Below are 24,877 nucleotides of genomic sequence, written 5' to 3'. Positions count from 1 at the left end.
AGAAGAGCTTATTACTGGAGGCAGCTGAATAGGAGTCTGTCTGTATAAAAAACTGTAGCTTATTAACAATCCATTCCCATCAGTTTTAGAGCGAGGCTTTTGCCAGTGCTGCTGCACAGTGTTGAGCGTGGTTACAGATCAAGAGAGCACAGTGCTCCACTACTGAAAACTCCTGCTGCCTGAGACGAAGCTTTCGACCCCCCTCTTTACCAACTGGCACTTGCACATGCTGAGAGGTTCTGCCAACTAACAATTACAGGCTGCATTTGTGAACAGTGCTGGGAAACATGTTGAAGAACTGAGAGGTTAATTACAATTAGAGGTGTGCTGATTGAGAAATCAGGATTCTGGGTAGATTGGAGACAAGCTTTAAATGTTGTAACTACTTTGTGCTTTCATCAACTCAGGATCCATCTTTTACCTTCCTGTGTTTATATTCATGTTGCAGATATGGCACATTTAACAGACTTAACTAAAATTTTCCAAGCTTGCTAGAAAATTAGATCAAGCAATAATGCAAAAGAGGAGGAATTACAAAGATAATGATTCTGAAATTAAATGTTCTACTGAACAAATTTTTTTGTGCACTGGATTCAACAGGAAAAAAACCCACAAAACTTACATCTGACCAAATACTACAAATGGATAAATCTATACAAACAGCTGTTGGTAAGAATCAGATAAGAGTACATCTGATAAATGTAAGCATGAATCAGTCACAAACCAAAACACAAGATAAGATAGAGGTTTTACAGGAATGTGATTATTGAATTTGGTTAGGGTTACAGAAGCTGTCTGTCGTCTGGAGTCTTTCACACAAGATGAGAGAGTTACCTTCATCCCCAGGTATTCAGGCATGATGAGGGAGAAGTTAGGTGTACTTCTGTGACATCTATTTGTAAGAGTTTGAAATGGTTTACTGCTAATAGTTTCTTCTGTCTAACATAGGTGACAAATATCGGTCATACAGTTGTGTGCTAATTAATTCTTTTGTGGAAAAGCAGAATCCAGGGAAAGACAAGTCTGAGAAAGCACAACTTAATGGAACAAAACAAAGTCATTTAGAATACAGACCAGTTGTTTTCTTGGCACAGAACAAGCGCTTTGATGCTGTTTGTAACAAACACCTGTTCCTATTTACAAATGAGAAAGGAAGTTATATATCCTGTCTGCAATGTCAGACTCTGCAGCTCCTAAATTTGGAGCCTGCTATTCTTTCCTCTTACTACCTTCATGTGGTACAGAGAAGCAGAATCTAATCCCCTTGCATTACCATAGTGGATATGGTTACATGTTAGACTTCCCATAGACATCTCTGGCACTGGCATTTCTTAGGGGGTTTGTTGTTGACTTAGTAACCTAGATGGCTTTTTTAAAATCCTGTGCTTCCTATTTGATTTTTTTTTTTCCAGGTGGTTTTAGCCAAGGAATAAATATATTCTGTAGGTTTAAAATAATATATTCCTTATTGGTTTTGGTTGGTGAAAGAAATTGCATATAAAATATACAAGCTCAATTTATATGCAGAGACATCAAATATGGAAATAGTTTAATAAGGTTGAAGGGTTGAATAAGTACTACTGGAATAGAGTTAAGAAGAAAAATTTGATGCAACTATGGGGATAAGAAGTCTGATATTGTGAAATATGTTTTGTTATCATGCCATATTTTCAGGAGAGTTTATGTGACTGGAATAACTTAGATATTTTAAAAAATACTCAGAAACTGCAGTTTTCTGGACATGGTATTCGTATTGTTTAGCCTGGGCTAGGGTCTTCTACATAGATTTATCTATTTATGTTACTATTCCAAAGTAGGCCATTTTCTCTCTGAATCTATTTTGGAACTTTTTGCAGTCAGCCATATGGACAAAGCCATCCTGTTTTGAGGAGAAAATAATTCAAGTACACAGATAAAATCTGTACAGCACCTCTTGCCTTGAGAACAAGCTTTTCCTCATTTTATTTTCTGTTGTAGGTGAAGCCATTGGAATCCTACCATTTGTCTTTACTGAGGATAGGCTTTTGCCTCTGATGTTTCATAGTCCTTTGGGAAGTATTTTTGATGCTGTTTCTAGCAGAAAAGATATTTTTAGCAAGATAGAAAAGTCAGTGGCAAACCAAGTGAGGCATTTTCATTAAAAACTAATTTCATCCTTTGAGGAGTATCTTTTCTGTGTCTGCACTATCACACTGCTAGAACTATTAAAATATATTCTTCATTAATATTAGGAGAACAGAAATACTGAACTATATATCCATTTGTAACAAGTATAATTGGAAAAGAAAGAAATAAGGTATAAGCAAAGTGGGTAATTACAGGATGCTGAAGAGAGAAGCACTTTTTATGTTCAATTCTCAGTCGATATGTGTGGGCATTATGCATATCTGTGAAAAGGACTGCTTTCTAATGAGAATGTCAGCAGTAAGACACAGTACCTTAAAATGAACATCTTCTTGCATTCCAGTGATTTGTGTCCTTCACACCAGAGTATTTTGATACTGGCTTTCCAATATCTGACATTTAATGTTCCAATGTCTAAAGGTGCTGTGAATCCACAATGTTAATGAAGCTGATTCAGAAATGTGAAAGTAAAGGTGTCAGTACACACACACTTCAGCTTGTTCTCAAATACATGCGTATCACTTAGCTATTTCATATTTTACCAAGCAAAACTAATTGATGCCTGCATGAGCTTAGAGTGTGCATGTGTTATTCATTTAACAGGTAAGGTTTTACTGTATTATTTAAATGTTACTTTTTGATGTAAAGTGGTTTTACTGTTTATTTTTTTCTTTCCTACTATCTCTGATGAAGGATATTCAGAAACCCTTTTTGCAACCTCCCCAGTCATGCACACTGTCCGTCCAACATTCTATAAGGGTATTGTCTTCCTTTTTTATCATTATCAATGCAATAGGGACAAAATCCTATAAGGGCTTGCAGTTGAGGCATTTGCGGTCCATCAGTGATGGGTGGTGTAAAGGGAGGTGTGTACCACCCTTCTCACCCTGTTGTACCTCCCTTCTCTCCTACCATTTCCTGTTACCTCGACAGTATTCTCACTTTCCATTGCATTTCACATCTAGATGGATAGAAATACTGTGTTCCAGAATTTTGTCAGTTAGGTGTTTTTAAATATTTGACAGTTTTTGTGATAGAGGGCATGCTCAGTAGATTATGTAGATGTTACTTTTTAATTTCATAGTGTAGTAACTGCCTAGGATTCAATTATCAAATACTTTAGTCACTGGTTTCCAGTAATGGAAACAATGACAAATGTACTATACTTTCTTTGTATATGGTCTAAATTGAAATAGTAACCTCTTAAAATAATTTTTTATTATTGTATGAAGTCACAATTTTGCATTCTGCTTTGTTTTTCTATTGTATATTCAGTGCAACCACTTTATCCAAGGATCAGAAATGTTACAACAGCTGCCGCTGAGACCTATGCCAATATAAGTTGGGAGTATGAGGGACCAGATCATGCGCACTTTTATGTTGAATATGGTGTAGCAGGCAGTAAGAAGTCATTTCATTAAATTTTGCTACAGTGTTCAGATATATTTTAAAGACTGTTAATGTAAATGTGGTCCTAAATTGACCCAATGGTAGCAGTAGCTCTTAAATATCTGTAAGAATTATTTTTTAATTTGATCATGAAGATCAAATAGTTTTCATTTTAATTAACATCAATGTGTAGCAGGTATTTGATGCTTAGAAGGAATATCAGCCTTTGTTCCTTTGTATTTTATAAATTCTTTTGAATGTGAACTTCTAAAAATGTAGTTTGCATGAAGTTGTTTATAATACATATGTTAAAATATGATTAGTTGCATTAAAATAGGCTATAACAATTTTGCTAAATTATGCCAAATTCAGGGAAAAAAAATAAATGAGAGCAAAACAAAACAATATTCCTTGTTAAATTAAACCTTAAAATAAAACATCAACCAAATTACATGCTTTTATTGGCATAAACCCAGATTTTATTCTTTGATAATACCACTAGTAATTAAAACACGGTTAGCTCAAAAAAAAAAAGGTATGTATATTCAAGCATTCTATCCTTCTAAAGTTATGACTAAAGATGACCAATCTGAAAATTGGAATATAAATGGATTTTTCTGGATATTGGTCTCAGATATGAGAGAGATGTTTGGATAGCGATGTAAAACTTCTTAACTAAAATAAATATTGACTGAAACTGCAGAAGTGTAATTTAAATTATTAAAATCTATTTTAATGTATTTTATAATTGCAAGTTGAATAGCCTTTTTAAAAAAGTAAGCGAAAATACTATTTTTCTAGTACAATGGAACAAATGTTCAAAATAGTTTCATAACTCATGTACAATGTCTTTAATATATTGAATGCAATATATTATTTGAAGTCATCATTTTATATGATTTTATTTTTCTGAGAAAATGGCTGATTTTTTTTTCAGCCAGTCCATAGTTTAGTCAAGTAACTGTTGATAGTTTTCTGTCTAGAATCTTCCAATAATACAGACAAAAATTAAAATTCCGCTGTGTTGTTTTCCTAAAATTTTTGTAGGCAAAGAAGATTGGAAAAAAGAAATTGTAAATGGTTCTCGAAGCTTCTTTGTGTTAAAGGGTTTAACACCGGGAACAGCATATAAAGTCCGGGTTGGTGCTGAGGGCCTGTCTGGTTTTAGGAGTTCAGAGGATGTGTTTGAGACAGGTCCAGGTGAGGCATGCCATACCAATTCTGTATCGTAGTCAGAATCGTGGTAGACCAAGTGCTGAAACATTGAACTGCTTCTAGCTAAGAGATGCTGTAGCTTTATCTCTGCATGTTCCTTTTATAGAGCAATGTTAAATTATTTTATGAACTCCTAAATAACGCCAGGACATTTATTATGTAGATTATGAATGTTTCCTCCTTCCAATACACTCTACTTTTCTAATGTTTAGATTAGAGGCAAGATGCTCACTGCTTACACTCAAACCTGTGTGCTGTGCACTGAAGATGATATATTTAATTTATTTCTAATTAATATAATTAGATGGCTGTATTTAAATAACTTTAATAGAGCCAAGTATTTAAAGATAAAATTCTGTATATGATTAGTTTTAATGCAGAAACTCTGAGCTAAAATGTTTCCATAACCAGAAGCGCAGATTCAAACTGATGTCTCATGTAATCTGTTTATACCGGTGTTAAGAGATTCCAACCTGTAAATTTCTTTTCCTGTCATATACTGGGTTTATATGGATTTTGATGTTACAACCATATCCTGTGAATCAGTAAGACTATTTAAGTTCCTTATGTACATATTTCAGTTCTACTTCTTCATAAACAAATCAGTAATGCTTGTTCTTTTAACTCAGAGAAAGGGCTTTGTTGGATGTTTTTCGATGTTATGCTGAATATGTTGTTTCCATCACAGCATGTTCTTAGTCATCTGTTATTATTTGTTGTGTATTTGCTAGCCTCTTCTGCTCAGTCCAAGCATTTTGGTCAGTGCATAGTTATTTCACAAGAGCCTCACCAACTCTAGAATGTTATGATTTAAGAAAGTAGTTTCAGCATGAAAATATACTTGAAAATTATGTAATAACCACCAGACAACAAAGTAAATAATGGGTATGCCAGTTTGAAAGCAATCACTTTCTAAAATCATAAATTTTTGCTTTGTTTTGTTCCATTTCCTTTCACCGTTTCCTTTCACAGTTTCCTTTCAAAACAGGAAGGTTTTGAAAACATGGTGCTGGATAACAGTGCCAAGCAAATGAGTATGGGCTAAACACAGAGGCTATTTATGCCAGAGAGCAGCTAGTTGTATAAAATTTTATGCAAATACACATGCAAAATCTAAAGTAGCAGTAAAGCAAGGATCAAGACTATAGTGTAATTCAAAACAAGATGAATGGAAACCTTCCCAAAAGCATCTTTCTGCACAAAAGTTACAGTTGATTAGGAGCCAGTCAATTAGGAATCCTGTTCATAACCAGTCAGCTTGGCTCATGTTGTTGAGTAGTTAAGGAAGAAGAGAATTTAAAGACATTCGTTTCTGCTTCTTGTAAGGTTCAGTGTCCAGCACTAAACTATATACATAGCATATTACTTACAGAAGAATGTTGTGTCACACTATCTTCAGCCTCTATCAAAGCTTTTAAACACTGCAAAATCTTAAGTGGACAAAGAGGAAAATATGGGAATATGAAATATGTTCTTATTTAGGAATGAAGCTGCAATATTTTATATCAAAGGCTTTTGCTCCATAAATATTCCTAGAGAAAATGTTCATAGTGTGCAGGTTTATCTTTTTGAGCATACCAGAACAGAGTATTGCATTGATCCTGCATTAGCAGTTCAGCAAGAATAAATGTCTTTCGGCCTGAAGCAGAGAATTTGCTTAGCACAAGCAGGAAATGTTGTTCCATTTTAAAAATTGCACTGAGAGCTAGAAACCCTTTCCTACTGGATATGCAATAAGTTAAAGACTACAGAAAGCTACATAAGTTAGTTTTCATCTTTACTCTTTCCCATCTATCTTGCATATTTTTATGCATGAATTGTTTTGCTTGATCGCATTTCTTACTACGTTTGAATATGAAATGCGCTTTTGCATTTTGTCACTATGTATTATACAACCTTTAATGCCTTATTATGAATGCATATGAGCAAAACTAAAACTAATTTTAAGCTAAATGTGAAAACAAAATTTTGTTTTCATTTTATTTGGAATGCAGAAGAAGATTGCCTTTGTGATCTTGTTTTTTAAGACTACCACTTATATATATTCATATATTTATATATGGTATATGAAGTGGAAATATATAAAAGATATATTTATATATATTTATATAACATGTAGACATTTCAATGCAAAATAGTTTAACTTATTGTGCATATAAGAAAGAGTCAGTTTCAAAAATATCAAAAAGGATATTCTGAATCCGAGGCTGGAAAAACTCCTAATTGTAACTCCACAGTAACCAGGCACATTAATTCATTGATCTGTTTACATGAAAATCAAGTCATAACTTTGCCCAGTAAGACCATAAAGAGGCAGCAAAAACAGAGTTAATTTTAGCCTAGTACTTCTAGCATGAAATACACATTGGTCTTCCCTATGGAATGGAGGGTAGATACTGTCTCCAGACATCAGAGGTACTTGGGGTTTTCATAGAGACTATGGAAAACACTCAGGAATCTGGGACTATTGAGAGCTGATGTTTCCAAGCTAGTTGTCTCAGCCTAGTTTTAAGTAGTAAATAACATTGAGACATGGGTTTGAATTCTGGTCTATAATTGCATAGTGTCTCTTGTCAGCTAGCTGTCTGCCATGCAATGCTCAGGTGTTATTCCAGGGCAAAAACTATATCTGTACACCAACACAGGACTATTCCCAGTCATAATCCAATATGTTTTACAAGGAGAAGAATTTAGGTTGTATCACGTGGAGCTGGGGCTAGAAAACAGTCAGTGCTCCATCAAAAGTAGGTTCTCCCTGATGTGTTTTTATGAATCTTCCCTTAAAAGCAGATCTTCTCTAAGGAGAGATGGAAATCCTCATGGGGCTCTGGGACTTTCACATTTCTGTGTGTATTCATGCATTGGGTCTTCCTCTTCAGTGGAAGCAAGTCTAAGGACTTTCCCTAGTAGATATAGACGACACATATTGTGCCATGAGAGCTAATGTACTCACAGCATCCAAGCAAAGAGATTGACTGAAGGTCTCAAATATAATCTGTTCTTAGTGCAAAGTGTCTATTAAACTGAGATTTGAAGTACTATTGGTTCTTACTAAAATCCTAGGTAATGTATGTGCTGTGAAGAATCTGATACTTTATCTAATGAAGCCATTAAAAAAAAAAAAAACAGACACAATCAGAAACAAAAGCTAAATCAAAATGCCGTATGAGTTACACATAGGAAGTGTTTTGCATATCACTTTCCTTATTCATGTGGAATTTTCTAAATAGAGATCTGCTGAGCCACTCTTCACAGGGTTTCAAATTCTTGGGTTTTGGGGCTGAAGGAGAAGGTGAAAAAAGAACAAGATAGGTTTGGATGGATGCCAGTATTCCTCCACTTGATGGCTTCTGTCTGTAGCATGCATCCCTAACTCCTTTCACGCATCCCACTTTGTCCCAACAGCAAATCCTATCACCAGTTGCCTGCTGTCTGTTTCCGAACAGGGGAATAGTACACAAGCTTCACATGGAAAATCTCTGTATTGTGTTGGAGACCAGTAGGGAGGGACTCAGTCCCCAGGCTGCACAGATAATTCGTTTTCTTATTAGTGACTGTACTATTTCCTGTGTAGTTTGCTTATCATTTACGTTATCTTGCTGTTAGAGTTAGCATTTGGAAAGAAACAGGAGAAACAAGGAAAGGCTTCCCAATTGCTTTGTCCTCACTAATTCTGAATCATGGCAATTGTGGTAAATTGTAGGATGAGGTACGGGTCTGAGGAGGGGAAGAAAACATGATGCTTAATAAGGCTTTAAAGGATGCTTCGTTGTTGATTTTCAGTTGAAATTGAATGTTAGAACCTTGAATGACCCATCTGTTTCCCCATTTCAGACTGATGGGAGTGCATTAGCTAATGAGTATTGGCTTTTTATTCATTTTGAGAATGCAGTCAGCATGTTTGCTTGAATTATAATTTGCAATTTCATTTCAGTAGTTAATGTAAAATGGTTGAGAATAGTTTTGTTTGTGGAAAGCAATATAGTATGTGCACAGATTTTGTGAAGTAGTTGCAAAGCTTAAATGTTGGCAGAATTCTTACATACTCAAGAGTGAATTCTATGCACTGTGTACTTGGAAACATTTTGAATAATGAAAATGTTAACAAAAGACAGTGTCACTATTTTCCTTAATACTAATTTTCCTGGTGAATGTTATTCCTTAATGGACAATGTATACTCGCTATTATTTGTCTGAATTAGTGTAGCATTTAAATGCAGCAAAGCATCTCATTTTTCTTCTTTTATTCTTTAGCAATGGCAAGTCGGCAGGTAGACATTGCTACTCAAGGATGGTTCATTGGTCTTATGTGTGCCGTTGCTCTTCTGATCTTGATATTATTGATTGTTTGCTTCATAAGGAGGAATAAGGGCGGCAAATATCCAGGTAAGATATATAACAATGAGAGTAAAACTTGTCTACTGGTAATGCATTAAGACATTTCAGGTTTACTGGAGAAATTACATTTGCTGCTGGTTTACATCTACTCTCTGTATATACAATAAATCAGTCTTACGCGGTAGGCTTGTCAGGAGCAATCTGCCTGTTGGTAAAAAATCTCAATCCATTTAAGTGTAAGAAAAGAACCTCTCTAAAGATGTTTGAGCTTTTTTTGAGATACTTGGTCCTTCCACCAACCAGTACTGCACATTCTACTTTCTGAAGTCTAATGAAGATGGGTTTGACTCAATAAAATAAGCTGAGTTAGAATTTACTTGGTCAGAAAGTGTGGAAACATATACCAGATCACAGTCATGCTGTTACTTTAAAGTACTGGGAATGCATTTCATAGAATGAATCCCTTCATATGCTATTTTTTCTTAAATACATTACCCTCCTTAGAATCTGTGTCGTCTTCAGCCTCTGCATTTTTGCAGCCAAATTTGAAGTTACCATCCTTCAGTTAGGCTGTTTTTTCTTCTGAAAGTTTCTTCTTTGGAAAAGTTACTCAGGTTTGTTTGAGTTTGGTGTTTTTGGTTTTGGTTTTTTTTTGCTGTTAGTCCTAGTAATGGGCAAGTATAGTTTATGAATTAAAATTAGAACTATACAATGTACATCTTTTATCAAAACTCCCATTCCTCTGGGTTACATATTATGAAAGGCATATATGTGTGTATGTGTGCATGTATGTATCTTGCATATATCTTTCCCCAGTCTTTCAGTTCTGTTTATGTAGTAGGTCCATAGACTAAAGCTTTTTTGAAAAGAATGATGACAACCAGTTTGCCTAGTACTGACTGATAGGATCTCCGAACAGCTGTTGAAGTATGAGTGGATATGAATGAACTTCTAGTGGGCATCAAAGAGTAATCTGATTTTTTCTTTTTCCTTGGCTAACCACAATAGAAAGCAAAATTACTAAATTTAATGTACAGTATTGATTTCATGAAAAAAATCTGTTCTATATTACAGACTCCAAACGTTTAGAAATTATATAATTAGCCAAACTCTAGAATGCTTATTTAAAGTCAGCTTAAACTTCTTAAAGTTGTCTTGTCAGTTTGGACATGAAAAAGACGTAAGCACTTACAAAAGTGTAAGAAGAAAACTAATCCATACTGTGCTTTAATTTCTCTCACTTGTTTTGACCAGTGCACTTCTGAAAACTAGTGTCAGGGGACACTGAAAACTTTTCATAGGCAAATCTTTTACAGCTGAACTTAACATAGCAAATTATTTTTATAAGAAGACAAAATCACTTTATTAAATACAAGAATTCTACTATGCCAAATCTGTTTGTTTTATGGAGAGAGCAAAAATCTACAGTCACAGCAGAAATTAAGTAAGAGAAGCTTCTGTCCCAACTGCCTATGCCAATGCAGAGAGATGATGAAGGAACACGTTACATAGAGTTGAATGATGGGCTGAAGATGTCATCTTTGTTTTTTTCCAAATATTTCAATTTTTTAAAAGGAAAATGAGATTGCAAAAGATGTAGGACAAATTACTCTTTGTGGAGAGAATTGAGAAAACAGAAGAAAAATTAGGAGACTTAAACAGGTGAAGTGATGAAACTGAAAAGAGTAGGGAGGACTTGGAGTGAGCCACCATCTTTAAACACCATTTGAGTAAAAGTGTAGAAGACAGTTGGATTCCAAGGTTGTCACTACTTTGTGAAGATTCCTGCTACACCCTTCCTTTTTTCTGCTTCTGCATAATTATTAGATATATTCATTTTTAATGCACACATATGTATGCATATACATATGTGTCATTGAAAATGTATTGTTGCACAGATAGTGGCAAAGCACAAAGTTATTAAGTCTTTCTCATCGTAATTTTAGCATGTCATCTTGAGATTGCCTGTGGTTTGAATAAAGTAATAAATTATGTTAGTGTGAAATTCTGGCAGGGAGACAACATTTCAAGGTGTTATGAGTTGTAGTAATTATAGAGTTAGAAAATACTGTCAGGAATGATTCATATAATCTCAAGTAACAGCGCATAAGCTAATGATGTACAAATTAAGTGTGGAAACTACCAGGGAAAAAGATAAGAGGTTGTGTATTGGATTATATAACTGTCTGCTAAAAAGGGAAAGATTTGAGTAGTAGCCAGAAAAACAGAAATGAAATGCAAAAGGAAGCACTGTAAAGATAATTCTGTAAGTCGGTATGTTATATAACTCTGTCAACAGCCTTAACTTACAGAAATACATGTCTTCTATAAGAAGCCTGGCTTCTTAGGTGGGAGCAGGTTTCATGCTAAAGGGCACAGTGCTACACAGGCTTTTTATAGGGATAAATTACATGCACAGATATATTTCCACCAGTAAACTACGACTAAACCTATAACAAGGACATGCAAGAGATATAACTGTGTTAAATTTAGGTGCCAGTGTAGGTGGTTTTGCTTTGCTTTTGATCATGTTATAGGAAAGCAGACATTAACAGACCATGCGTATTTTTTCCAATATTAATAATTTTTAAAAAAGGTATTAAAATTCTTGGAGTCTTCATGCATGAAACTCACCCACCCCACCACCCCATCCCCTCCCCCCCCCGAAAATATACAAATTGACAGTGAAAACAAGTGAATCTAATTCAGTATTAGCAACCAATGTGAAAGGAGTATCAAGAGGAAATGCAAAGCTTGGATAAGGAAAACTGAATTATTCAGATTTCAATAAACAATGCCTCTATTATTACATAAGTGAAGAAATTTTAGTAGTTTACCAACACTTTCTCTTTAGTTCTAGAAATGAAAACATTTTACTAATGAAGAATGACACATTATATTTTGTTCTTGAATTATATAATTAATTAACAGATCCTTTCCTTCAATATTTTAGTGAAGGAAAAGGAGGATGCACATGCTGATCCAGAAATACAGCCTATGAAGGAAGATGATGGAACATTTGGTGAATACAGGTGAGCAGCTGATGTGGTTTTTCATGTTCAATGTTCATATCACATGTGCTGTATATAATACCACACTTATTAATTCAGAACTAACTTTTTTTGTGTGTTTACAAAGATTCTGTATCCAGTGTTGTGTAGATATCATTTTGACTACACCATTAGGAAAAAAAAACAACAAAAACATCCAAGCTTAAATAAGCCATTCACTAGGTGAAATCAAAGATTTAAACACAGTGGTCTCACAGTGAGTAATCTTTATTTACAAACCCATTTTCAGATAGTTAAAGTACCAGATACAGTGTCTTTTCAGTTAAGGCACTTTTAGCATTATGGTTTTTGAAAATATATTTGTAATAGAAGCCTAATGAAGACAATTTTGTGTTACGTGACTGAAAAACAAATGCATTTAAAATGGCTCCCAGCACTAACCCCTAATCCAATAACAAGCAATTATATACACAGAGGTGAAGGAACGTCACACAAGAAAAACCTCCCTTTCATGTATTTCAGTACAATATACAAGCAGCTTCAAAGCATGCAACACAGCGCTTATTCCTGACTCCCTTTATTGTAAATGTAGTCTAGCTATATCCAGTGGAATAAGAAAAAGCATGCTTTGGCAAGTCTATTCATATAACAATTACGAGTGTAGCTTATTAAATAAACATCATTTTAGTTGTCATTTTTACATTAGTATAGGAAATAATGTTATTATTTTCAAAATATGTCAATGCCATTGTATTTTACATGGGTGTTATAATTTTACAGTGTATTCCTGTGTCAAAACAATTGAAAAAGCCCTTTGTTAGTCTGAAGATGTGACACTTAAAAATGTACATAGAAAAAATAATTTTTTCAAGAAGGATCTACTCTGTTGCCATAGCTTCTTCATATAAGGGAACTGTGCATCTTGATCTGACTGCGATAGATTTACAGTTCTGAATGCCAGAGAGCAGTTTATGTTCATTCTTCCTTAATTTAAAAAATATAATTATACTCTGTTCTTAGGTTAATGAGTTCAGAATAATATTTTATTACAGCATTAAGTGCATATGGATTAATTAAATTCGGCTGATAAAAAAGGAAGTGTGAAGCATTGTTTGGAAGCAGTGGTAAATAAGTACTGTATAAGTCTTCCTAGGCAGTCCACTTTGTATTCTCCTTTTTTCCTCCACTGTTTTTTGATATGTGGAACCTTCAGCAGCAGAAACTGGCCTTCATACAGAATTGTACAAATAATATGACCTCAATACATGTTTTCTCAGGAGTAGAATAAGATTATTCAAGTCTGCTGTCATGTATAACCTGTAGCAAGATTTGAATGTATGTCTCCATATTTAAGTAGCTTCAGTTAATCTATAGAATCATTTAGTACTTTATTAAATGTTTTTATAATGTATTTACCCACCTCATATCTGGTGAATATGGACAGATGCATGCCAAGCTTTCAGACTTGTTCACATGAAAGAGCTCATCCTATTTAATGTGCAAAAACTCCTTTCTAAAATGTGTTTCTGTGCAATTAGTCTATATTGGGCTTTCCTCTTTTTTCCTTAGAGACAGGGCAGCAGCAGCAACCAGTCAGATTACAGAAGATATCTCTCTGCAGCCCAGCATCACTGCAGCCGCTCAGTTCCCAGTTTGTCTGCCTCACATGGAACTGGTCATGATGCAGTGCTTCTTTGAGGAAAAAGGGTATAGGGTTTCCCTTGAAAAAAAAAGTGATTTTTGAAAGATCTAGGAATTCGAGTATTTTGAACTTTTTTCATCACTTCAGGTCCATGTCTACTTGGACAGGAAAGAAACTGGACAAGAAAAAGAAAAGAAAAGGTAGCTGTGCCAATTCTCCTGAAGCAAACCCTGTATTTACCAAAGCAAAGTCTGTGAGATCTGGCAGATCCAACTTCTTCAGAAGGTCAGGGGATCAATACTCCAGCACCAGATCAGAGACCTCCTACACCAGGAGGAGGGCTAGGCAGTCTTCAGAGCTTGCGAGGGTTAGTTCTGTCTCTGCTTCCCTCTGCCAAGAGGAAAAGAGATCAGACGAATGGAAGTGCAGGCATGGCTCTAGACATCATGCTTCCGAGCAACAGATAATGGGGTTGGAGGAGGGCTCAGATTCTCAGGCAGGACAGCCATCCCCTTTCCAGCAACCCCTCAGCTGCAACTCAGTTCGTGGCTCGCTGACAAGGCAGCATTCTTCTCTCCAACACTGGTTCAGCCAGACCCCAGACTACAGCTCAGATTCAGAAGACAATCAGAGCTCCTACCACAGGAAGGTAAGACCTTCTACTACTACTCACTTCTCTGAATCTGACAAGAATTCATTAATGAAATCTGTAATTTTGCCTGAGTTAGCTACTGTCTTAAAAGATGCTTTGACAGCAGCCAGACAAAGTATAACTTCTATGGCACAGGCTAGGTCCCATTCAGTAAAGCATCCCAGGGTACCAATTACAGAAGTTCCAGTGGTTCCTCTGGAAGCTAGTGGGAGCAGTTCCCAAACTTTTGAGTCTGACCATATGGACAGTTTAAAGGATCAAACAGCTTCTGAGAAGGAAAAATCTGAGTCTGTCAAGGCCTTGGAGGTTGAGTCATCCCCTGAAGAATGGGAAGTGTCATCTGAGTCCCCTACAGAAGACAAACAAGGGCCAGATCCTCTGCGTAAATTTGACATAGAAAATCAGAATTACCTGTTCAAGCACATAAAGAGAGTGTTAATGCTAAAATCTTCCAAATCTGAATGTGCTTCAGAAGAACTGTTTCTCCCATCTGAAGGCAAAGTAAATAATGCACTTCCTATCCATTCAGCAGTGGAAGATCTTGTCTGTAGGATCTGGGGTAAACCTGAGGCAAAGCATGAAGCTCCAGCAGTCCTGAGTAAGCTCTATCCTTTTCCAGTGGATAAAGCTGTTTTGTGGGGGACATTGCCTCAGGTAGACAGAGCTTTGGTTACTGGTGATTCTGTATTATCAGTGCCTGCTAATACTGATGCTCTCCCTAAAGATCCTACTGATAGAAAGGTTGAGGAAGCAATTAAAAGATCTTTCAAGCTTGCTGCAGCCCAGCTTGCAGTATCTATCTACAGCACTTATGCTTCTAGAGCGTTACTAATATGGTTGGAGGAAGAACAAGCCAGAAGAAAGAAATGGGTCCCATCTGGTGCCATGCAGAGGAAGTGCAGGCTGTGTAAAATTGCAGCTAATTTTATCCATGATGCAGCTGAGGATTCTCTTACACTCACCGTCAAAAATATGGCATGCCTCACTGTAGCCTGGAGAGCTATATGGCTACGTCCTTGGGCTTCATCGCTAGATCTAAAATGTAAACTGCTGTCTTTACCATACAGAGGCGGCAAGCTATTTGGTGAATCCTTGGTCCAGATCATGAAGGATTTCTCAGAACACAAACACTCCTTACGTCAGCTGAAAAAAAAGAGCTCTCTTGGAAGCTCTTCATTTTCTTATTCTCACAAGTGTCTGAGCTCCTTGCGTTCTCCTCCAAAGTTTAAAGGAGGGAAGGGAAAGTATAACGTCTCACAGTCATTTCATGCCAAGTACAAAAGGACATCTCATTTTCAGAAAGACATCAGACCATCAAGAGGAACTTTCTAAGAACATAGATTCGCTTCCTCCTTTCTGAGAAACTGGGCAGGGTGAAAGACCTGCAAATTTATACTTGAATAGCCTTCAATATTTCTGACAAGAAAGTTCAATGCTTAGAAAATTAGTTGTTTTAAAGTAAGATTGAATTTATTAAAATACTTAAATCTTAATGACTAATTAAGATGTTCTAGAGAAGTCATAGCTCTCAATTTTAGGGGAGGTTTCTGTCACGTTCAGTTTCTGTGCTTCCCAGTATTGTTGGGATGGCTTGGACTTGTTTTGAAGTTTTGCACTCTTCAGCTTCATCAAAGATAACATTTCCTGCAGAACCAGGCAACATCAGATCTTCCTGCCATATCGATCTAACAAAGGAATTAATGTTTAAGGAAATGCAGGTGCTTCAGGAACCACAGAATGACTGAGTATACTATGTCCCTGAGACAGGAGGAATACCTGCACATAATAAGGGAAAACAGTACCTCTGTAGCTAACTGCAGTACAATCCCAGTGGTTTCCTGAGTTGTAGAAGACTGGGATAGCAAATTGTGGATAGGCAATGCTTTCACCAAGAAACTGCAAGAAATGCAAGAAGTACCACAAGTATATGTTTGTTTAAATTAAAATTAAAGAATATCTAGAGCTCCTGTGCAGGTCAGTGTAGGTGTATAAAAAAGCCTCAATTTCCACTCTGAGCCCTAAATCAAGAGAAATTAAGAAATTACAGCATCTATAGACCTGTAGATTCATGGGTAGGGAGAGACTGAAAGCATCCATTTCTTAGTTAACTTTACAGGAAGTATGAGTCTAGCATCTCATTGCAGTCTGCAAAATGTTCTTAAGATCAAACAGGGCAAGGCAACTGCAGTAGCAGGACTGCTAGTGTGTTAACACAGTATGTTTGCACATTTTGTGGTTTATTTTGCCTTTTTCCTTTAACATTCGGACGCACATAATATTTTTCCTAGAAATTCTTGGATATGCTATGAGAAACTTTCTGGAAATGGTTGGTGGAGAGTTCTTAGATAGCTAAATAATATATTACTCTTCCTTATTGTTCTGGGTTGATTAACAATGAAAATATAGTTAGTAACTACAATAGTATTTTTTTTTCTCTTGTAGTTATTCAAGTTCTATGGCAGTTTAGGTGTGTTTCCAGGGTGACCTAGCAATGTTTTGTGCCTCAACACTGTAAATCTGAGCTTGCTCCCCTCTTGTGCAAGGGATTATGTCTTAAGAATTCTTGTCTCTAAACAGTCCAATTGATTTGGCAGTGTTCTTATTGTGTCCTCATTTACACACATGTGCTTTCTTTAACACTTAATTATTGAACATCTGTGTCACTAGTTTTTAAATAATTGCTTTGATTTTGCCTTGCATAATATTCCACCAGAAACAGCAAATGTGGAAGTTGGTTGAATTTCACTAAATAAGATTTTTCTTCAAAATTTTCACATGGAGTGAAAACAGTTTTTTTTTCAACCCATTGCTATTTAAAGGCAGAGCTTAGTCTCCCAGCTTTTCCATCTTCTGCCAGGATTGAAGACTGAGTTTTACAGATGCTGAAGAAAAAACAGAAAACTAGTATAGATGTGCTTATGGTTTAGCTGGGTGAGAAGTAGAAAATTGTGTTGAAGTCTGGATTGATTCAGGTGCATAGTGAAAGTAACTTTCATCTGCACAGTCCTGTCAATTTAGGAGCATGAGCAGAAACCTGTTAGGTAGTAGGGCAGAGGTTCTCCTGGAATGTGCAGGGTAGCCCTGATTTAAGGTACTTCTGTGGCTTTATGTGACTGCTTGTACTTAAACATTTCTGGGCTGTTCACCTAAGGGCACAGAAAAAGGAATTTACTGCCAACAATTTTCATCCTCCTGTGTCCAATAACCCAGAATACTTTAGCTATTTTGTTTGGTTTATGCTGCCTTTCTTCTGATAGTTGTGTTATAAGGAAAAGTAGTATATTGCTAACCATATATTGAGTCTTTTTGCATGTCCATGAATGTGGCAAAGTTTGGTGAGAACTAGTTGCCTGCTGGACTGCAGAGCCATCGTAAAACTGTCTTCCCCATTCTGACTGGTTGCTGCATGTACCCATATATAAGGAAGAAAAATTGAAAAGTTGAAAGAAGAAAGGAGATTTCAAGGTACATATTTTTTCAATAACTGATGAGCTTGTGAAATGGAATTACTTTTTAAAAAAATAAGTTTGTACTTTGCACTTACACGTTACTGTCACCTCCATACTTCTTCCATCTCTTAATCGTTAGCTGTAAGCTTGATATGTTTCATTAAACTAAGAAGAAAAAGAAACACATTCATATATTATCAATTGTTCATTTAAAATATTGTAATCATGCTTTTGGAAGAGGCTTTGACATTAAATTCTGTTCTTACTAAAAGGGCAAGAAATGTGCGTGGTATCTATGAGTACTTACCAGAATGGCTTCTACGTGTCAGTCTTAATTGAGAAACTTACATCCTTAAAAAGCCACTAGTTTGGAATTTATTTATAATAAAACAAATAGAAAAGTATCACTACACTTAACTTTCATGACTGTTTAGTCTAAATATAGAACCTATACCCATTTTCACTTCCTGTTTTGTTCCCTCCCAGTACTTGTTGTTTCACTATTAATTGTATGTACTGCATGTGTGACGCTTTTCAAAAACTTCAGTTTTCCACTATAATATTAGTCAACCCAAATTTGCACTCTATTTCTCATTTAATGATATTACACTAAGTGTAGAAGTCAGCAAGCAAAACCACAAATGAAAACTGAAAGTAATTACAATCTGTCATGGTTGCGTTTTGGAATAGTTTTATGAACATTTGTAAGCAAGATTAGCAAATCTTGCAGGTACTGTATCAAAATTTATGGCTTTAAAATGTTTTTGTAATATAGTATTACATATTCTACAGCCCGAAGTGTTCTATAGCTCTTTGGCCATCCATATTAATAATGCAATTCAGCAGCTTTTGCAGTTTGCTTCTTGGCAGCAAACAGAAAATATATTCATTTCCCCAGAGCACCAGAGTTCCTTCTCAGTTTTGCACCTCAGGGTAAGAAAGTACTGTCCAAAACATTGATTTCTTCACTTTTCTCTCCCTCTCCTGCTTGTTTTTTGTTCGATTGGTTTCTGGGTTGGGTTTTTTTCCTTTCTTCCTTGATTTCTTTCCCTTCTACCCAAAACATTATATTTGTCTAATACAAGAGTCATAATCCAGTTTGATAAGGAATAAATCATGCCATGGAATATGTTTCCTTTGCCCAAACGAGGGGAAAGCACCCTGGATAATCCCACTTGTTTTTCCACTGCCAGAGATTTGGCAAAACTTCTTTCTGGACCTGAATAGTGCAAAAGGAAAGGGAATCCTCAGGTTCAGATTTGATTTTGTATCTGCTGTAATGGTGCTCTCACACCAGCACTCACCTCCGTGCAGGTGCACTCCTGGGTAAATCTGCAGGTTTGTTTGCTTGTTTTCAGTTATGCAGACAGTAGAAACTGCATCCTTACTAAAATGTAGGAAAATCACAGACACAATGCAACCAACTGTGTATTTCTTTGTTGCCTAATAAATAAACTTTGTTTACAAAAAAATCAAATAACAAAACCCTAACAGCAAAACAAAGCAGAAGTTCCTGTACCCAGATTTAACTAAGTTAAAAACTGAAATCAAGCTTTTTGTTGGATTAAACACAAAAGTTTGGATATTTTTAATACAGTGATGGTGTATTATTTATATACTGTATTATTCAGACTAGTAAAATACACTGAGTAGGGTCACACTTCAGAATATTTGCACAGTTTTTCGACCAGTTGGAATATGGTACAAATGTAATTTTAATTTATTTTCATTCCTTCATATTATGGCATAAGCAATATGAAGGAATATGAAGTTGTTCACTTAAAATTAAACAGCAAATCATATGTGCAATGTTCTTTACTTCATGTGATTACCCAGAAAGCATTAACCACTGCAGGTCATTCTTTATTTGGGGAGTATGTCTACTTACTAGTTCAAAGTGAGGGTCTGGTCTTCATTTGGCTTGAATAACCTATTTTAATGACTCTAATACCCTCTGACGAGGGCAGTGGATAAACTATATTGTGTGTGTGATTTTTACATAATTCTATCTTCAACCTTTTAAATATAGAGTCCTTCCAAAATGAACTCTCTTCAGTAATGTCTCTGTAGTTTGTTTGTGTTTGCAGTGTTCTAACATTTTCACTTTGCTGCTGGATGCTTGACATTTTGGAGTAGCATTCATTTAAATGTTACTAGCCTGTATGTTTACAGTATCAGTGAGCATGGGAGGTCAGTGATATTTATCTGTGTGCCATAAAAACACAGCAATAACTGAAAACCAAGTCAAGACTGATATAGTCAAGTTTAGAATTTTTGCCTTTGTGTATTTTAAACAAGAAAGTTTTCTTACTCGTTAAAAAGATAGATACTCCTACCACTTCTTTCTTGTGTATGCATAGAAGGATAAAATTCCCGGTATACTTTTTTTGTAAGTAAATGCATATTAAAGGTATCCTTCTTTTAGAGTATAGTGGTATACTTCATTTAGTGATAACTTTGAGTCTTCAAAGGTAAAAAAGATGATGAGGTAAGGAGAAGCAAGTTGATGGAAAACTGGTGTAGTGGTTTTCTAGCAATGGTGAAATGTTTCTCAACAGGGCATCTGTTAACTAATGATATAATTTGTGTGACCTTCTATATGCTATATAGATATGGTTTCTCAAGTGTTCAAAGATCTTAATTAGCAAAAAATAGAAAATACCTTGTAAGAGCTAAGGTATTTGAGTTTAGGTATTAGGTAAAATAATCTGCTGAATATATTCAGTCTAGTATTGTGCATATTGTAAAATATATTTTAATTTCTTTGCTATTCTATACATGTTTCTCTGTATTTTCTGTAATCTGGGAGTCTTTAAATAAAAACCAAGTATCGCTAACTCTTCTGTACCCTACATGCAAATAAAGTCATATGTTCTATTTAAGAAAAGGTGGTGAATATTTGCACAAAGAAGTGCAGCTGGCAATAGTGGGTTTTAATTCAAAATGCTTTGGAGCTGCTGCTGAAATCTTTATCTTGAAACTGAAGTGCAGTGTAAAGGATTCCAAAAAGAGCCCACCTATTTCTCTTTCAATAAATGCAAGCCTACCACAACTACAGATTCATGTGAGGATGCTGATGGTGATTGCAGCTTTTCCACTGACAAGAGAAAGACCACAGGACTTTGCTATGGGGATCTCTCCTCCCTTTCTTTCCTTCCCATTTCCTATTGTCCTCCAAATCAGCAATATCACCATCAGAACATGTTACCAGTTACAGATTAGGACAGGGAGGTTGATCTGATAAATTATGAAAAAGGCTAAGCATGCTCTCAGCTCTTCAGCTCTAGCTACTGTAAGCTAAATTGTTGCTTTACCTGTAATACAGTAAATGTTTTAGCAATTTTAAGAGCAAATTGCTATTGATAAAATACTGATCACTATCAGGATATGGACTTTGCTTTTCTTCTTAGGCTATTTTCATTTGTTTCTTCTGCACCCTTTTAATGGAATATGTAGGTCTCTTGAAAGGTAAGGTTGAAAAATGCAAGTCTGCCCTGCATTTTGTAACAAATTATTTGAAATGCAGCACTTTTATTTTCTTTATACTATTAAAAAAAAAAATCGGTATGTTTCATTTAACCAGAATCATTCTTCATTCATGTTCAAGGAGTCAAAGAAATCAAGAAGTTTAACAGACTAACTTCGCAGCACATCATAAGCTCATTACTTTGGAGAATAAATTATTTATTTATTTTATGTAACTTTACAACCCACTTTTTAATGCTTGCAGTTGCATCTAAATTGCTTCCAAGCCAAGGGCACAGGTCTTATCATTGAAAAGTCATGCACGATGTGGCAAAAAAAAAAGAAGAAGCTGCAACCCCCTCCCTCCCTCCACTGAAAACATTCTCTCTTTAAACCATTGCTGCACCATGTATTCATGTCAACTGCATCATATTGATATGTCTCTACAATGTGATGTGGGTTTACTAAAGGATTATAGGGCTGCACACATGCTTTTTATAAACTCTGCATGCATGGCTGATTTTGTCTTAATGTATTATACATCAGTTAATTCCTTTTGTTTGTTTGTTTGTGTCTCCAGTGATGCAGAGGACCATAAACCTCTAAAAAAAGGAAGCCGGACACCTTCAGACAGAACTGTGAAAAAGGAAGACAGTGATGATAGTTTAGTTGACTATGGCGAAGGTGTAAATGGTCAGTTCAATGAGGATGGCTCCTTTATTGGACAATATAGTGGTAAAAAAGAGAAAGAACCTGCAGAAGGAAATGAAAGCTCTGAGGCTCCTTCTCCTGTAAATGCCATGAATTCATTCGTGTAACCACAGAACTTGATCCCCTTGTATCTTCCATTTGTTTAAAGCACTTGTACATCCTCCTCCTCCTACTATGAACATGCAGGTAATGGAGCTCCTCACCACAAGAGGTTAATGCTGTGAGAATATGCAGGTCAATACAGGTTTACAGCATAATGACACATTAAGTGGTACATTACTATGAATCAAAAGACAAAACTAAAATTTTGTTCAGAACTTGGGTATTTTTACTTTTTTTTAAAAGGAACTGACACAAACAATAACATTAACTTGTAATTTTGTTTCCTGTTGAAAATACAGTAAAATGCATGATAAAAAAAAAGGAAAAAAAAAAGCTACACAATTCACAGATGAACTCACATACACTGTAAAAACATGGTTTGACAATTTGTTATGCAGTCCTCCGCTGAATCCCTGGATATGAATTCCGTTTTCATTGTCAGAGTGTTATAGTAGTATTATATAGAACTTCAATGTCTTTGTGGACATTGTTGTGAAATTGGTGACTTAATGTCTAGCTATCATATGTCTTTTTTGCAAGACAGTTAGGAACAGTATGTACAGTATATAATTGCTAAATGATTTAAGTATGACACTTGCATTTGCTGATGCTTAATGAGACCCTATTATCTGCTCTTTGCTCCTATTACTTTATAGCCTTTTTAATCTGTCAAGTATTACAGCAGTACAGTGTTCTATTTTTACATCAAAATACATTGAATTGATTTTAGGGCATAAAAGATACGCATTGCAATGCATTTTGGAATTTGTACAGTCATGGAAAGAAAAAAAAAATAATATAAAAATGAGAGAAAATATTCCAGAAAACACAGGGCAAACTACATTCAGTGCCTTTATACAATATGCATTCCATAATGTGCTGTACTACTAAATCAGTTGGTGCAGTAAACTGTGATTAGCGGACTACTATCATTGCCAAATAAAGTAAAAATGTGAAGAAAAAACGTGTTATGAAACTGTTGTGCTAAAAATTGAAAGTTTTAAATATTTTAAACTACACAGAAAAGAGTATGATTTTTTTTTTCCCTTTAAAAATAAAATCAGTGCTTTCTAGACAGGTCCAGCACAACATGTTTTCATGGCCTCAGAAAATTATAAATAAAATAAAACCAAAAACAAATCCAAAATTTAATTATTCACTAACACAGCAAGGTACAAGCTCTTGTAAAATAAACTGTTAAACACCCAAACTAGCCGGCTACACCAGCGAGAGTGCATTTCCCGCTGTGTCCCGGCCTGATCAGTATGGCAGCTTTGTAATTATCTACACCCTGAAGCAGTGTGGGGGTTACCGCTGGGAACCACAGATCTCAATCTGACAAGTGCTAATACGGTTTAGTGGTAAAAGGTTACCATGATGGGTTAAAAAATTCTTTTCTCGCATACTATTTCAATCAAAAGTTTACCTCCAAATATAAATTTTTATAACAACCTATGGTTGAAGGAATGCTCAGTTTCATTTGCCAATAAATTGGTTTTTCATAACTTGCATCAAGTTTAATTTTAAGTAAGCTTTTTATATGTAGATATTTTGTTGAATTTGTAAATACACTTAAAGTGTAGATGCTATATGCTTCTAGGTGTTACATACAAATAAACCAAGAAAGCTTACGTTGTACTGTGTAAGAAGTACTATAGCCAATGGTGTGCATGGTATTTTAAAGCATCTACTTAAATACTTTTTTTTTTTTTGCTGTGAAAACAAAATAGTGAACTGTTCTGCTTCTTTACTGCAGATTCCTTATTGAACCATTCAGAGCTTTGCCAGTGCATTGTTTTAGACCGTACACCTTGCAGCTTTCGTGTATATATTGTAGGTAAAGCACAACTGAAGTAAGCTAGCTGTATTAAGCTGCATTTGCACCTTTGAGCTTTCCATTGATCATTTTTCTTAATGGGAACCGAAATAAGAAATTAATTCTATAAAAATTGATTACAAAGCACAAAGAGAACATTTTTAATAGGATTTGCCAATGGTTTTGGTAAAAGAGAAATACAGTTTTACTCTTATTTAATTGTAGATGCTGAATTATCTGTGCATGTGGGGGTAAACATACAGGCTCACTTCTGTAATAGTGCAACAGATTTTGTATTAAAAATAAATGTGGTTTTAAACTTTCACTGTTTGTTCTGTTTACACTAGCAGTAAAAATGACATCTGATACACCATGCAATTAAGAATTCAAAGTGGACAAAAGCATGAAGCAACTCTGGCAGAAGTTGTTCCCATGAAGCTCTAGGACTTTAGGTACTGCAGCCAAATTATTTATGGAAAGTTGCATATCTTTACACGCTACCATTTCAAAGGATGTGAATTTGTCTGACCATTTCCCATTGAAGTCTCCTGCTATTTACATTTTACTTCCATGGGTGCTTTATTTAGTCATATGTCTGCAAAGAAGAAAAGCAGACCTGCAAGAGTGAATAAGAGAAAATAAGAATGTTAATTCAAAATTAAGCCCCTAGGTAGGATCCCACATCAGGATTTTGTGTCCTAAAGGAACTGTCTGACACAGAAAGTTCTAGGTGTCTGTTTTTAAAAGGTGCATGAGGTGAGGAAATAAGTAGCATCTTTTATAGTGCACAAAATCCATTGCAATGCTCTTTTCAGATTTTGTCTATTCTGTGTATGAATGGAAACAGACTGGGCTGGAGGGCAGCTGCTCTGCAGAGAAGACTGCAGGAGGGCCATGGATTCCAAGAGGTCCAGATGCGTCAGGAGATACATCAGAGAGTTGATGTTTGGCCATGATGCTGGA

At 35.5% G+C, this 24,877-nt stretch overlaps 1 protein-coding gene across 32 annotated transcripts in view; it reads left to right on the top strand.

Annotated features, from left to right (window-relative positions):
* NRCAM (neuronal cell adhesion molecule) overlaps window positions 1-24,239 on the top strand; it is a 69,226-nt gene extending 44,987 nt beyond the window's left edge. For 7 of the 32 annotated variants that reach the window (XM_057403663.1, XM_057403660.1, XM_057403657.1 and 4 more), the window contains 6 exons: window positions 2,818-2,883; window positions 3,400-3,525; window positions 4,561-4,713; window positions 8,983-9,114; window positions 12,020-12,098; window positions 13,867-16,918. In XM_057403663.1, the coding sequence (XP_057259646.1) occupies window positions 2,818-2,883; window positions 3,400-3,525; window positions 4,561-4,713; window positions 8,983-9,114; window positions 12,020-12,098; window positions 13,867-15,703 (2,393 nt within the window). In that variant the 3' untranslated portion in view covers window positions 15,704-16,918. Of the gene's footprint in view, window positions 1-2,817; window positions 2,884-3,399; window positions 3,526-4,560; window positions 4,714-8,982; window positions 9,115-12,019; window positions 12,099-13,866; window positions 16,919-21,230; window positions 21,289-21,865 lie in introns of those variants that run through there. The other 25 variants (XM_057403684.1, XM_057403683.1, XM_057403682.1 and 22 more) reach the window with 9 other exon arrangements.
* The last annotated feature ends 638 nt before the right edge of the window (window positions 24,240-24,877 follow it).

This window comes from Pezoporus wallicus, unplaced genomic scaffold (assembly GCF_028554395.1).
Source record: "Pezoporus wallicus isolate ANWC-B61680 ecotype Strahan unplaced genomic scaffold, APGP_CSIRO_Pwel_v1 contig_7274, whole genome shotgun sequence".
Lineage (NCBI taxonomy): Eukaryota > Metazoa > Chordata > Aves > Psittaciformes > Psittacidae > Pezoporus > Pezoporus wallicus.
The sequence above is the reverse complement of the archived record's forward strand: the minus strand, read 5'-3'. Positions and strand labels throughout refer to the sequence as shown.